Source organism: Spermophilus citellus, assembly GCF_964194105.1.
Source record: "Spermophilus citellus genome assembly, chromosome: 4".
NCBI lineage: Eukaryota > Metazoa > Chordata > Mammalia > Rodentia > Sciuridae > Spermophilus > Spermophilus citellus.
The window spans coordinates 167,277,780-167,293,073 of NC_138185.1; the positions used below are offsets into that span (position 1 = coordinate 167,277,780).

Genomic DNA, 15,294 nt, shown 5'->3' on the forward strand with positions numbered 1-15,294 from the left:
AGAGTTTATTTTGCTGACACATTGAATTTCCTCTTTTTGAAAAAGCTGGGTGCAATGGCACAAACCTGTAATCTCAGCTGCTCAGAAGGCTGGGGTGGGGGGATTGAAGTTCAAGGACAACTTCAGCAATTTAGCAAGAACCTGTCTCAAAATTTTTTTTTCTTTATATTTTTTAGTTTTCAATGGACCTTTATTTTATTTATTTACATGTGGTGCTGAGAATCAAACCCAGTGCCTCACACGTGCTAGGCAAGTGCTCTCCCACTGAGCCACTGCCCCAGCCCCTCAAAAAATTTTTTTAAAAAACTCATTTCTATAACTTTACTTTCTTTTCTATCATGTGTCTTTCCTTTTTTGACCTATTCTTCTCCCACTTTATACAGATAAATTATTTTTTAAAAATAATGCTGTATTTTTATTAACATGTATTAATTATACATAGTGATGGGTTCAGTGTAATATTTCCACACATGCATATATCATATACTGATCATATCTAACCTCCAGGTATCCAGTATCCCCAACCTCTATTAATCACTCTTCTACATTCAGGTCAACCTTTCTTTTAAGCTTCCACACACAGAAAGACAAGTACCACCTATTCTTTCTCATATATGGAAGCTAATCATTCTCTTTTATCTTGCACTAGGGAGAGGAAATTCAATGTCAGTATGTTTTGACATGTGCAGGACTTCACTCAGATCGTATTTCAGAGTTAAGTGGCTGCAATCCTGATCCTCAAATTGTACCATTCCGGGGAGATTACTTGCTCTTGAAGCCAGAAAAATGCTATCTTGTAAAAGGAAATATTTATCCGGTGGGTAATGAAATGTTTTCTGACTTCTTAACTCTTCTCAAGTTGATTGTAAGCATAAAAAACATGAAAACTTTTATCTGTTTCAAAAGTAAGGAGGAGGTTTGGAGGGCTATTTATGCAGGCATTTCCTCTGTTGCTCTGTGGTTAAACCCCTAAATATTAATTCTAATATCTTGATCATTAGGTGGTAATTAATTGCCCACAGGTACACATCTCCATAAGGCATGAATGTATCATAGGCAGTGTATCAAAAAGGAACCAGATTCTTCCTCCTCTCTGGTGGAGGGACTAATAATAAGAGAACTTTCCCTTACAGAAATCCCAGATTCCCAACTGTCTTTCTCAGTTTGTTGTCTGTAGGTACAGAAAAGGGATGTGGCTACTCTGAAGTTCTGGGAACTGAACACAGAATCGTTAAGTAAAAGGCTCATTTTTCTGTCTCAGACTACCCTGTAAATGAATGAATACCTTAAAGTATGAGGTTGAAGCAGATGAAATTGATTCAACTAATATTTAACTATTTGATTGTTTTACTTGGTGTTTTTTGCCATGCCAAAACACCAAATTCATCTGCTTCAACATTAAATATTCCCACTTGACAAAAGTCTGTGATATGAATGTTAGTTTTTTTTTTTTTTTTTTTTTTCCTAGCAGCCATGGTTTTACTTGCTAGTCACAGGTATCCCTAGTTCTGGAGAGAGGTGGATAATCGAAGGAAGAGAATGGGATAGCATGTGTTAATGTCAATAGCATCAGTGTTTCCTGGATGGCATTTCTAAGCAGGAACACAGTAATAGAAAAGCATATCAGAATATAGTTCATAATGCAAATTAAATGCATAGAAGAAAGTGTCTTATATTACTAATCAGATGTTTATTTCTATAATAAAATGGAATGTGAAATGGGGCTAACCATTCTTTGCTGTGTTGAATCTATAGGTTCCGGATAGTCGCTTTCCTTTCCTAGGAGTTCACTTCACACCAAGGATGGACGGGAATATTTGGCTAGGACCTAATGCAGTTCTTGCCTTTAAACGGGAAGGATACAGACCCTTTGACTTCAGTGCCAGAGATGCTAAGAATTTAATTGCCAATAGGTAACAACTTTAAAAAACAATGTTTTAAATTCTGAGTATATTGGCTGCATACCTGTAATCCATTCTTTACTTAAGAGACTGAAGCAGGAGGATGGCAAAGTCAGAGCCAACCTGGGCGATTTAATGAGACCCTGTCTCAAAATAAAATTTTAAAAATGGGCTGGGAATGTAATTCATGCTTGTCTAACAAGCATGAAGCCCTAGGTCCAGTCCCCAGTACTATAGACAACAAACAAAAGGAAGGTACGACCAAGAACCATTTTACACCAAATTTTATATTGTTAACCTAGTTGATTTTTTTTTTTTTTTAGAGGGGGTGCCAGGTATTGAACTCAGGGTTGCTCAACCGCTGAACCACATCCTCAGCCCTATTGAGACAGGGTCTCATTGAGTTGCTTAGCACCTCGCTTTTGCTGAGGTTGGCTTTGAACTTTCGGATCCTCCTGCCTTAGCCTCCTGAGCCACTGGGATTACAGGCATAAACCACCGCGCCCCTCTGTCAGTTGATTTTGAAAGGGAATAAAAGAAAAGGTTCTGTCAAAATCAGTAGATGACTTCCTTTGATGATAACATCTTAAGCTAGTCACCGTTATTTTGTAAGCCACTAGAAAATTTGCTGATGTCCAAAGTGTTCCTTTTTGTGGAAAACTGGCAGAACTATTGTGTTGACCTAAAATGCAGATTTTTTTTTATTATTGTAAGAAACACCTTCATGAGGTATTTTGTTTGGTCTTTATAGCAGAGTTCTCTCCAGAGGATTTCGTATCCAAATCACTAGAAAGCATTTTGAACCGTACCTGGATTTCACCCTCCACAGATTTTGAAACAGAGGGTTAGGATGGGGATTCTCTTATAAATACATTGTAAAAATACGTTGCCTATGCATGCTGAACATACACAGGCTCTACAGAGTCTGTCTTGAGGATCCTTACTATAGTTAGTGTCTTGCTCTAATCATTACTAGAGTATCTTAATGATTAAAATAGGATAGATGTCTCACTTGTTTAATGCCCTGATTTAAAGACCTGCTAATGCCTTTTGGGTGTCATTGAAAGCATATGACATTTGCATTAAAAAGCCTTGATGTTGGCAGCCTTTATAGACTCCTGGTTTGAAACCAGTACCCCGTGGGAATTTGAGTTTGGAAGATGTTTCCCTCTTCAGTTGATGAAGTTTCCTCTTTAAATTGACCCAAAGTTGATTTTAAAATGTAGTTTTCCTGATTTTGCCTAGATTTCTAGTGATGTCACACCCCCACCCCCCAAAAAATCTCATAATTTTAATGGTGATTTATAATAATAAAGAATTCCTTTTTTCTCCTAAAGAGTTTTTTCCTTTATTTTCAGTGGCCTGATTAAACTGATCTCCCAGAATCTCTCCTATGGAGTTAGTGAAATGTATAAAGCCTGCTTTCTGAGTGCAACAGTGAAGCACCTTCAAAAGTTCATCCCTGAAATTACTATCACTGATATACTTAGGTAAGGAAAAGTGACAAGGATTGTGAATCTAGTCCTGACCTTGGTGAACTTGAGAGGTAGGTCTGACCTGGTGAGTAGTAAGCATACTTAACAGAGTCAGTGTGTTCACTGCATCTTTGTGTGCTCTCTTTCCCAACAAGTTGCCAAATTCTTTTTGAAGTTTGTGTATTGGGCATGGCTCCATCATGGCCCTTAGTGCTGGTCCATTTATAATTGTCTAGGCCTCTTTACAACTCTAAACTGAAATCTCCATCACAGCTTTATTTTGATGCCACCTCAGCCTTTGTGTCTAACTATCACTCAGGATAAAACATCTTTCCTGGATTTTGAAAAAATTGCCCTGGATACTTGCTCTTATGATTCTAAAGCCTTTTGGCTTAAATTCTGTATAAAATAATCGATCACATGTTAAGTAATTAGGCAATAAATGCATTAAAACTTTATATTTTGATCAATTCTTAAAACCTTTTAGATTCAATCTTCTAGACCTGGCATCTTACCTTGCTTTTATTTTTTCATGGCTCTTCCTATACACAGGGACTCTGCTTAACAGAAGGAAGAAGCCATGTGGTAACCATCAAAGTTTTTGCTATAGGGGTTTAGGTAAAATAAGGGACACACATGTAAACTTTTTTTTGTTGTTGTTGTTAGATAAAAGACTTCTTTCTGAACTTGATCTGTCACTTATCCTAAATACTACCTAAGCACATTATTTTTTTCCTCTTTGGTGATATTTTTAGTGTTCACCTTTTCCCCTGAGCAAGCCATTTGTTAGCCCTTATCAGCAAGGGTACTTAGGTAGTCACCCTTATTTACAATCTGTCCTTCCACGACTTTCCAGAACACCAAATGTCTACCTCTTTTTTAGCAGCTGCTGAACTAGCCTGGTATAAAATGTCAGCTAACTTGACTGTGTATCTGGGAAGAGAACAATAATCATGTCAGCTGTCTCCCATAGGGGATAGTCCTGGTCTAAATCTGACTCTAATGTATCATTCTGAGACCAACCTCTTTGAATCCTTAAAACTATTAAAACCCAGCTAATGTTTTTATTCTTATCTCCTTTACCCTCTACTTACCTTCTGAAATGGAAGGGATAAAAATATCTGGGCTTTATTTTTTTGTGCTTACTAATAAAACCTTTAATGTCTTTGGTGGTTTGCTTTAGTAGATCTATAATGTTTTTTGTCTAAAAACAGACTGATCAAATCTGGTTTCTGTTACTGCTATTAATATTCCTTGAAAAACACACTAGGTGGGCACGGTAGATTCTGTGTAGAAGCAGTTGCAGTGAATTCACTATCCATATTCAATTACCACCCTTTCATAGATGCCTGAGGCAAACACATTAGATCAGTGGATTTCATGTAGTAGAGCTGGACTTGAGGTTTATGGGTATTAATGACTCCTGTCTCTGAGTGTAAGGGTGTGAATTTCAGTTAACAGCTTCATTAGCATGAAATAGAAAAGAGCACACAGCACTGTAGGCAGGTGCATTTGGGGACAAATTCAACTCAACCACCGATGAGTTCCTCTTTGGAGACAGATGCTGAACATATTCAGCAATTCCTTTGTTCCTTCTTTTGATTCCTCTAGCTATCAAATGCAGGAAATTTTCAATAACAAAAAGAAAGTTGAAGAAGATATGCTTGATATTACTTATACAATATTTAAAACAAGCATAACAATATATATATTGGTTATGGATTATACATGTAATATAAAAATAAAAACAATACTTCAAAAGAGTAGGTGGCTTATCTCTGGGGGGAGGAAAGGAACAGAATCCTGAGAGTACCATCGGGACTTCTGTCATATTTGTAATGCTTTAGTTCTTAAGTTTATTGGTAAGAAAATGAGTGTTCACTATGTTATTCTCTAGACCTTGTTATATGCCTGATTATTTCATGCTATATTAAATAATAATAAGATCAATAGACTTTTCTATAGTTTGAGGAGCAAGTTCTGCCTTATTGTATTCATCTTACAATACAATGTATCAAAACCATAAATTCCCTATTAATATTGTGTCATGAATATCAGTCAGTTTTAAATAGTAAAAGCTAACAGAAGCAACACTTAGAGTGAAGTGTGTTGCCAGAGATTATGTCCTTAAGTGTCAGTCACCACCAAACAGCATTTATCGTGACCTTTCATGGCCTAGCCAGAGCACTTAGGTAATAATTTACTGGTGCATATTAGACTGAAATTTAAAGTTATTCTCAGGCAATTATGCATGAGGTATACAAACTTCTCATTGTTAAATGATGACCTGTCTCTCAGGTTTTTAATTTTAGCTGTAAACTCCTTTAATTCATTCTATGATTAATTTTTGTTAATCTAGCAGTAGTTTATATCTGTTAGCACTGTAAGGATATAAAAAATAAAGACATATATACTATGCTCCTCCATTTTCCCCACATATAATTTTGGAAACTTTCTTATTGGGGAACTCAAGAGTCAGTTTTCAAAGAAGATTACTTTTTATCATGCGTGATAACTAGATTATACTATGTCATTGTGAAGCACAAAGGCAAAAACATTTGTACAGTAAAGTTATTATGATGTAAGATGAGTTTCTCAATCTTGATATATTGACATTTGGGGCCAAATCATTATTTGTTGTAGGGGATCTTTCAGTTCCTGATACTTAACAACATTCTGGCCTCTGTCCATTCCCAAAAATGGACACAATCAAAAATGTCTCTGGACATTGCCAGTGTCTCCTGGGAGAAAAATACTCCTTGGTTGAGAATCACTAGTCTAGAGAATTTGGTAATCCTTACCCTATAAAATACTAAGAGAAAATAGAATAAGCATCTTCAAAATATGTATACCTGAGAATGTAGGAAAGGAAGAGTAGCTCAGGACCAAAAACAAGGAAGAAATTGAAAACCCCTGTACTGAGTTGGTATTTAAAGGAGTTGATGCTGACCTGGAAAGGTAGGGAAGATTTGCTGATTTTAATAATTGAAGGGCTTGATTTATATTTTTTATATTTTTAATTGATTTTATGATTCACATGCAATAAAATATGAAGATTTTAAGTTCTCAATAAATTTTTATAATAGTATAACTTATGTATCTATCACCCAAAACAAGATATGGAACATTAGAGACTTGTATTTTAATTGCTACTCAAGTGCTATAAAGGTACCTTTTTGTTGTTGTTGTTTTTTTTTTTAATTTTATTTTTTAGGTGTAGATGGACACAACACAATGCCTTTATTTTTTATGTGGTGCTGAGGATCGAACCCGGGTCCCGCCTGTGCTAGGCGAGTGCTCTACTGCTGAGCCACAATCCCAGCTCTACTGCTGAGCCACAATCCCAGCTCCCTGTTGTTTTTCTTTTTTGGTACTTAAGATTGAACCCAGAAGGGCTTTACCACTGAGCCACATTCCCAGCCCTTTTTATTTTATTTTGAGATAGTGCCTCACTAATTTGCTTAGGGCCTCACTGTTGCTAAAACTGGCCTTGAACTTGTGATCCTTCTGTCTCAGCCTTCCATGTGGCTGGGATTATAGATATGTGCCATAATGTGTGGCTAAGCTAGGAGCTCTTGAAGGACCACATTCTTAGTGAGAAGGAACTAGAAAAAAAATTATTTCCCTTGGCACTAAAGTATTAAGGAATTTTGTCTTGTCTTGGTTTTTGGAATGGAAAGTAGCAGTATATCACTAACTTTGTTCAGGAATCATAAACTGAGAAATTAACTTAAAAAGTGGACCCAGACTTATTCAGATTCTGTTTCACTCCCCCACCTTCCAACACAGTATAACAATATAATTTAGTCAGTTTCATTTACACTACCTCCCCTGTCTCTCTCCTCCTCCTCTTTCCTGGTCCCCTCCTCTAACCTATTGGTCTCCTTCTGTTTCGAGAGGTCCCCAACATCTTTTTTTTTTTCTCCACTCTTTTTCTCCCTAGCTTCCACATATGAGAGAAAACTTATACAACCCTTTACTTTCTGAGTTTGACTTTCTCAATTTAAGTTTTTATGGATGTTCTACATACATCTGGGATGATGGGACAAAATGTGCTAAAAAACTGACTGATATGCTCATGACACAATACTGATAGGGGAATTTATGGTTTTAATGCATTGGATTGCAAGATTAATAAAACAAGCAGAACTTGGGTTTCAAGCTATAGAAATCCATTGATCTTATTATTTAATAGATGTGCTAGGAAAATGCTTATTGAAAGATGGGTACTACATTTATTTCAGATAAGATAAATATACTTTAAGGCAAAAATATTGTTAGAAATTAAAATATTGGGATTCCACCTCTTGGGTCCCCTTCTTCCTCCGGGAGAAGTCTTTTCTGCTGTCCTTTAATAAACTTCTAATTTCTACTCTGAAAAAAAAAAGAAATTAAAATATTAATGATATATAAAGAAAATGTATAGAAATAATATTATTAGAAATAAACTTGTGCATATATAACAGCATAGCTATGAAATTCAGAGGAAAAACCTGACATAATTGCAACAGAAATCAACTGTAGTATTAGGTAATTTTAAGATGTATCTGTTAATAAAAGAATAATTAAGCATATAAAATATTAGACCATTTGAATATAGAACATAGAACATTTGCAAAAGCTCAAAATGTTCTAAACCCTAAATCAGATTCTCAACAAAATTAAAAAATTGGGCATAGAGGGCTGGGATTGCTGAGTGGTATGCTGCCTATCTAACATATGCAGGGCTCTGGGTTCAATCCTTAACACTGGGGGGGGGGGGCGAAGTATGCATAAAAAAACAATGTGCTTGTCACAATCTAGTTAGGAACAAAAATACACTCCTTGATCAAGAGGGAGGGAGGAAAGGAGGGTATGGGGAAGTACTGGAGAATGAAATCTACCAAATTATGCTATGTCCATATACAAATATACCACAATGAATCCTGCCTACATATATAATTGTAATACACTGATTAAAATGAAAATAAAGAAGGGAAATCAGAGTAGAGCAAGCAGCTTAGGAAGAGGGAGGAGGGAAGAAAAGGGGAAGTACGGGGGAATGAGATTGATCAAATTATGTTATGTGCATCTTGGCATAATGAATTCAACTATTAAATATAATGCACCAATAAAAAAGAAAAAAGAATAAAATAAATATTTAAAGAAAAAAAATAAACAAATGTCATTCCTACATGTATGGAAATTACTTTGGAATTGTTTATTTTATTTTCCTCTATCACCACTTCTAATTTAAACATACTAATGTGGACTTGTATTTTTAGATGAGCAGTAGGTCCCATCAAGAGCTTTATAAAACTCTAGATTATCCTATTTGGGACTGGCCAGATATGTCAGTTATTATCTTTCATAGCTGTTTCCCCCACCCAAAGTATAATGCCTGCCATGTGACAATAATGTAATACAGGACTTTTCAGATGAATGAGTGTAATTATAGATTCCCCTGTTGTTTCTGGACATGTGTAAGTATTTAGGATATACCTTCTCATTAAATTTAGCTAGAAATGTAGCAAAATACAGTTAGAGATAGCAGTAAGTTAATTGTAGCTGGATTTACAGATTAATTTGTTAAATCATTTTTTTCAGTTGTTAAAATAGTATTAAAAGAATCAGAAGTTAAAACTTTCAGTTTCTAGCTTTATTGAATACCTACTATGTATAAGACACAATCTAGTCATGGAGGGAGAGGTGAGGTATTGTACAAGACACTGTTCATACTCTCAAAGACATTTATGGATTTCAAGTTATCTCAAGCCAAAGGGTTCAGTGGGGAAAGCCTATATAAAATCCTGCAAAGAAAAACTAAGTCAGATCTTAGTAAAGCAGTATTTTATCTGAGTGCGGTGGTTCATGACTATAATTCTAGCATTTCAAGAGATTGAGGCAAGAGAATCACAAGTTTGCAATTTAGCAAGACCTTGTCTCAAAACAAAAAGGGGTATGGGTATAGTTCAATGGTAGAGCACTACTGGGCTAAATCCCCAGTACTACAAAGAAAGAAGGAAAGAAAAAGAAGAAAAACAATATTTTATTTTCAGTTTGAATTATAGATTTTGAACACTTAGGCAAGAGGGTGGGGAACATTGAGGACACAGTACATGTTTATAAGAGAAATAAGTGTGGACACATTTTTAACTTGTGGTTAATCAGTATTAACTTCAACATACTTATAAGGAGCAAGAGGAATGTACTGATTAAACCTCTACAGAAGAAAGTCATTTTACATTAACACTGAACATCAGCATCTGTTCAACATACTGATCTTCTGCCAGACACACAAAAAAGGTCAGAGATATTTAAACAGAGATATTCTTAATTGCAACAGTAGTATTTTCTAAGAAAAAAGGGGAGGGGCACTGGTGTGGTGTTTGTGTGTGTGTGTGTGTGTGTGTGTGTGTGTGTGTGTGTGTTACTGAGGATGGAACCCAGGGCTTCACATATATTAGGCAAGTGCTCTACCACTGAGCGATATCCCTTTTTAAAAATTTTCATTTTGAGATAGGGTCTCACTAAATTGCCCTGACTTGCCTTGAACTTGCAATCCTCCTGCCTCAGCCTCCTGAGTAGCTAGGATTGTAGGTGTTTGTCGCCACACCCAGCTGAGAAATGTTGCTTTGATGAGTTGAGATGAACTATAAATAAAGACTTGCAGGATGGACCAGAAACTGATAGGTATCCTTACCTTTAGAAATGTCAGCATTCAGGGCCATTCTTTTTGTGTTCTAAAATATCAGATTCTTAACTTGAGAATTTTTCCCGCTCAAGAATTTCCTATCCAAATTCTCTAGGATTTCATTAGGGCAAATTACTTACCTTAATCATAGTATCTTTTACACTTGTGATTCTTATATACTTCACTATAAATGCACAGCATACCTGTGTGACTTCAGGCAAGGAACTTAATCTTTCTGTTTCTTGGCTGTTAAATATAAACTGCATCAGCTTTCTTAGAGTTGTAAGGATAAATAAGATAACTCCTAGCACAAGATAAACACTTAGTAAATAATAGCTATTATTATTGTTCTCTCTCTTCAGGCAGGTTTAGGTCTAACTCTCCTATCTATCTTCCTTGTCTATCTTCCTCAAGTACTTATCTGAGAACTTATCCCAGAATCAGTAAAAAATATTTCACATTGTTGCCTAATTTCTTGAGTCTTGGTGGTGTAAGATAGCCTTTTCACACTGAGTTTCTTTGAGCAGTTTCAAAGGAGGTGCTTTATGACTCTAAAAACATTAAGTATTTTAAACAGAAATCTGTGAACTCAAATGATATAAAACAGGATTTTAGGTAGTAAAGACTCGCTGTATTAACATGCTGCTGAATTCATTCATTTTTTGCTTTTCCTATCATTTTTTTAGTTAATTGGTTATCTTGATATTGAAGGTTAGATTGCTAAAAATAAAAAAAACTACAAATGAGAATTTGTTACCATTTAATTTTTCCTCCATAAATTTTAATAGTGTCCTATCAAGACAAAATACAGAAAAAAGGATAAAGAATGCAAGTGAAACACATAATTCCTGTTTTCATTGCTTTGTATTAACCAAAAGAGCCTTATTGCTGTCATTGATTGATTTTTATAACAAATTCATTTTATAAATTTAAATAAAAATAAATCTATTCTAATTAAATGTGAATTTATCTGCTCCTTTAGGAAAGAACAGATGTTTATAAGTAACTTGCCTATGTGTGCATATACTTGATAAGCATTTGTTGCGCTGCCAGGTAATAGGCATTATGCTATAGGTTAGGACATAGGTTTGCCAGACTCTTGATGACAGTCTTTGGCTAAACATAAACCTATTTGGGTTTTCATATAATTGTACATTTAGAAGAATAAAGACTTTATTGCTTTAAAAATACTTTGTAAACCACTGTAAACTACTAACTTAGAAAGTGTCCTATCTCTATGAGTCAATTGATTACTATTTTTTTGCTTTTGCAGAGGTCCAGCTGGAGTAAGAGCCCAAGCTCTGGATAGAGATGGAAATCTGGTAGATGATTTTGTATTTGATGGAGGAGTTGGGGATATTGGAAGTCGCATTCTTCATGTGAGAAATGCTCCTTCCCCTGCTGCCACTTCCTCCCTTGCCATTTCTGGAATGATTGCAGATGAAGTGCAGCAACGGTTTGAATTGTAAATAATGGAAGGGGTTGGGTATGCATTATAACCTCCATATCAGCAACAAGAATGTATTAATTGTGTTCTTTAATTATAATTTAAGAAAAAGATTTTAAACCAGGATGGTGGCACATGCCTGTAATCCTAGTGACTTTAGAGATGCCAGGAGAATTGCAAGTTTGAGGCCAGACTAGGATACTTAGCAAGATCCTGATTGCAAAAAAAAAAAAAAAAAAAGCTAAGTAAGTACAAAATAAGCAGGACTCGGGAGATGGCTCAGTGGTAGAGCACCCGTAGGTTCAATCTCAGTACTGGGGGAAAAAAAAGAAAGAAATGGTTTTAAAGTCACCCTTTTAGATTAAAAACCCCACTGAATCATCAAATTAGTATAACAGAAATAAGAATTTTAAATAATTAAATTTCATGCTCTTTGTGAATGAAGAAGCAAGGTGAAGTTTTATCTGTCTTGAATCCCCCTGACTTTGTTAATGATCTATCCTTAAGTGACCAGGATCAAGAGAAGACTTGACTCTTTTAGAATTTTGGGGAGGAGCTGACAAGTAGTCTCCAGCTACTTGGGATGATGAGATGGAGAGGATCACTTAAGCCCAGGCTGATAAGTTGTTACTAGCCTGGGCAAAATGGTGAAAGCTCACCTCATTAAAAAAAAAAAGAAGAAGAAGAAGAAGAAAAGAATCTTTCGGTAAAGGTGAAATAAAAAGTTGATTATTCTTTGAAATCAATTTTTTGGCTTTAATAAGCTGTTTTGTCTCTCTTAGAAGAAAAATCTAGTATAGTGTATTGTATGTTGCAAACGTTCTTTTAATTCTGAAGAGTCATAGAAGAGCTGACATAACTTAGAGCAACAATTTTATATTTGAAAGTTAAAAATTTTTAATTTCAAGAAAATACATGATATTTCACATTTCTAAGTAGTTTAAAACAAAACTTTTTTTATTTCTAATCTCTTTATACATCTCTTTATAACATGTGATATTGGTATCACTAAATTCACACAGCTATATATCATATGTGGTTATTGCTACAGTCTTCTGTGGTTGAGAAACTAAAAGCACCCAGAACTGATAGTTTTTTATAAGAGCATTTTAGAATCCTGACACTGATGTATAGAACTCTGTAATTTTAAACAATTATTTATCTCATACCTCTGTCCTAATATTTTTAAAATGTTGGCCAAGATCACTCATGATTCATGCCTATTTGGTTTTTCAGGGCTCCTATAAACTTTTATGAGGACATTTCTCCATTTTTGATGAATATCTAACTTTGAGGCATTCACTTTTGTAAACCGCGAAAGTGCCTTACGTTCATGTGTACTTCATGACTATGTTAAATCAGTGGCCAGTGCCATTCTGTATACTGTATATACGTGTGTGGTTTATCTGATTGAATGTTTCTTACAGTTGAGAATGTTGTCAAATAGAAATGTAAGTGAAAAACGTGGCAACCTGACTGGAGAAACAGAACCACAATTTAGGTGAGACATTTTCAATCTATTCTCTCACATGTGCTCCCTCAGGACTAATCTTCCACGTTTCATTTTTCTTACCTCTTATCTCTCCAAAACTGTTTGATGGATGAGTAGAAAGGATGTGCATGTTGGTTGATAGGAAAAACTTTTATGTTTTCTTCCTTTTTTCTTCACTTCAACCTTGGTGATTACATTGACCAAGCTACCTCATCCATTAATTTGAAAGAATACTCATCATCAACTCCAGTTCAAGAAGCAGCTCATCCTAGGTAAATAGATTAGGCAATTATTGAGCAGTGGGGATGAGCATATTGAGAACATTCAGAAGTCACTGACAGAAGAAACAAGCCCCAATGGATCATTACAACAACTGATTCCTTCGAGAAATGCAGCACACAGGATGTTTTTCTGTTCTGTTACAAGACTACTAAGACGTGAAAAATATTACAGTTCTCTATTTCATCAGCAGTAAGATTGCATACACACTACTCTGGAAAAGACTAAAATTACAAAAACTGTCCTAATGGACGCAATCCTCATTCCATTGGGGTCTGTACTATACCCCCAAAAATGTAAGCAGGAAATTTATTGAAAAAATTTTTGAACATGTGGGTTATTCTGTTTGTAGCATTGAATATTATGTCAATAGGGTTTTATTGTTAAATACTTATATAATATTTAAGGGTTTTGTGTCTGAGAGAAGAAAATGTATATTAGTATTAAAATATTTTAATGAGCCTTGGTGTTGTGAACATATTTTTTAGTTCCATAAAAACTTTTACTCAAATAAATATTCTGTGTGTAAAACTTAAAACTGTCATAGCTTTAGATAAGCCAATCTTTAAAAAATTAAAAGCTGCCTTTCTATTTGTATATAACATAAAAATGAAGCAGAGAAGTTTATATTTTAGGTTAAAAGTGAAGCATTTTAGGTTTTAGCTTCATTGTGTTTAGTTTGTGAGGAACTCAGTATACTGGCAAGTACATTTTTGGTGTTCCCTGTTACATAACTTAACTCTTTTATCTATACATGTATGTATATCAAAGTCCTCCCTTGATCCCTCTCAAAAGTTTGCACTGTTTGGGGAGTTGCCCTTGTTGTTGGCAGAGTTTCACCTCCCCTGAGGTCATTTAGAAGTCTGCCTACTAACTACTGGATAACTTTAACTCTTAGAACTTTCTTCAAAGGACAGTGGTGAGAGGGATATATATTGCTAACCCCTGGCATATGGGAGTGTGTTGGGCCTGCATTTGGAGGCTGTCCAACCCTGATGGCTATGCCTGTGAGTTATCCCTGTGAACCTAAGACAGATGGTGTCTATATTGTTTAAGAGCTAGCTCTGCCCTCCTGGGCCCTTGATCTATGTCCAGACTTCTTTGGCTAGATGTTTCTTCATCTTTCTGAGTATACACTATTTATTATCTAAACACATTAGGGACAATTTTGAGGAGCAATTGTGAAGTAAGTTGCTAAGTTTTTGTACTGAACTCCAGGATTTTTTTGAAATCTCTTCATAAGAATTTAAGGTGGAAGCATGGGTGCAAGGACAGGGCAAAGTGGCTGGGAAAGAAAAATGCCTAGAAATGTTTTTCAAATAGTTTGTGCCCATTAAAAAATGGACATAAACCCCAAAGCCCTGAAGGGAAGAATGGTGAAACCAACCTACTCTATACTTTTCTGACCTCAAATCCTAAAGTGGATCATGAAGTGTTATTGCCTGCTAATGGAAGGGTCTTTCATCAAAGTTATCTTGTTAAGATTCTTTTGCCTCTTGGATAAATGAGAATTTTACCTTTTACATGTGACAAGAGAGGTATATGATAGCATGCTTTGGGTTGCTCAGGGAGCCCCATTTTAAATTTAGGGAAAGACCTGAAGGCCAATGGTAACAAAGTGGTGTTGCTTACTAAAGAACCTTGAATTTCAGCCAAGTTTGGCTTAAAACTGTATCTTTAGAATCACTTATTTTAACTTTGTTCCTCTGAAACTGCTGGAGTAAAATGAATAGGCAAAAGCAGTGTTGATAGTTTTCTCCATGCCTTTCAGATATAATTTTACTTACATTTGTCCACTGAGAATACAAGAGATGTCTTTTAGTGCCACCAGTTTATGATCCAGGGTATTTTGAAGGATCGGGTAGCCAGTATTGCTTGGAATACAATATCAAATTGCTGTTTCCAAGAATGCCTAATTCCTTCAACCTTTGATTGCCTAACTTTTTCTTAGATTCTTGATCAGTCGTACTAGCTGGGACATGTACAAAGTTCTAATTGCCTGGATCCTTTTAAATAGCAAGAGCCAA

At 35.4% G+C, this 15,294-nt stretch overlaps 1 protein-coding gene across 2 annotated transcripts in view; it reads left to right on the forward strand.

The window, feature by feature from the left end:
* The window catches only part of L2HGDH (L-2-hydroxyglutarate dehydrogenase), a 38,019-nt gene extending 24,291 nt beyond the window's left edge, over nucleotides 1–13,728 (forward strand). For both annotated transcript variants that reach the window (XM_081292139.1, XM_081292140.1), the window contains exons 7-10: nucleotides 650–817; nucleotides 1,756–1,913; nucleotides 3,260–3,391; nucleotides 11,323–13,728. In XM_081292139.1, coding sequence (XP_081148265.1) covers nucleotides 650–817; nucleotides 1,756–1,913; nucleotides 3,260–3,391; nucleotides 11,323–11,518 — 654 coding nt within the window. In that variant the 3' untranslated portion in view covers nucleotides 11,519–13,728. The remainder of the gene's footprint in view (nucleotides 1–649; nucleotides 818–1,755; nucleotides 1,914–3,259; nucleotides 3,392–11,322) is intronic.
* The last annotated feature ends 1,566 nt before the right edge of the window (nucleotides 13,729–15,294 follow it).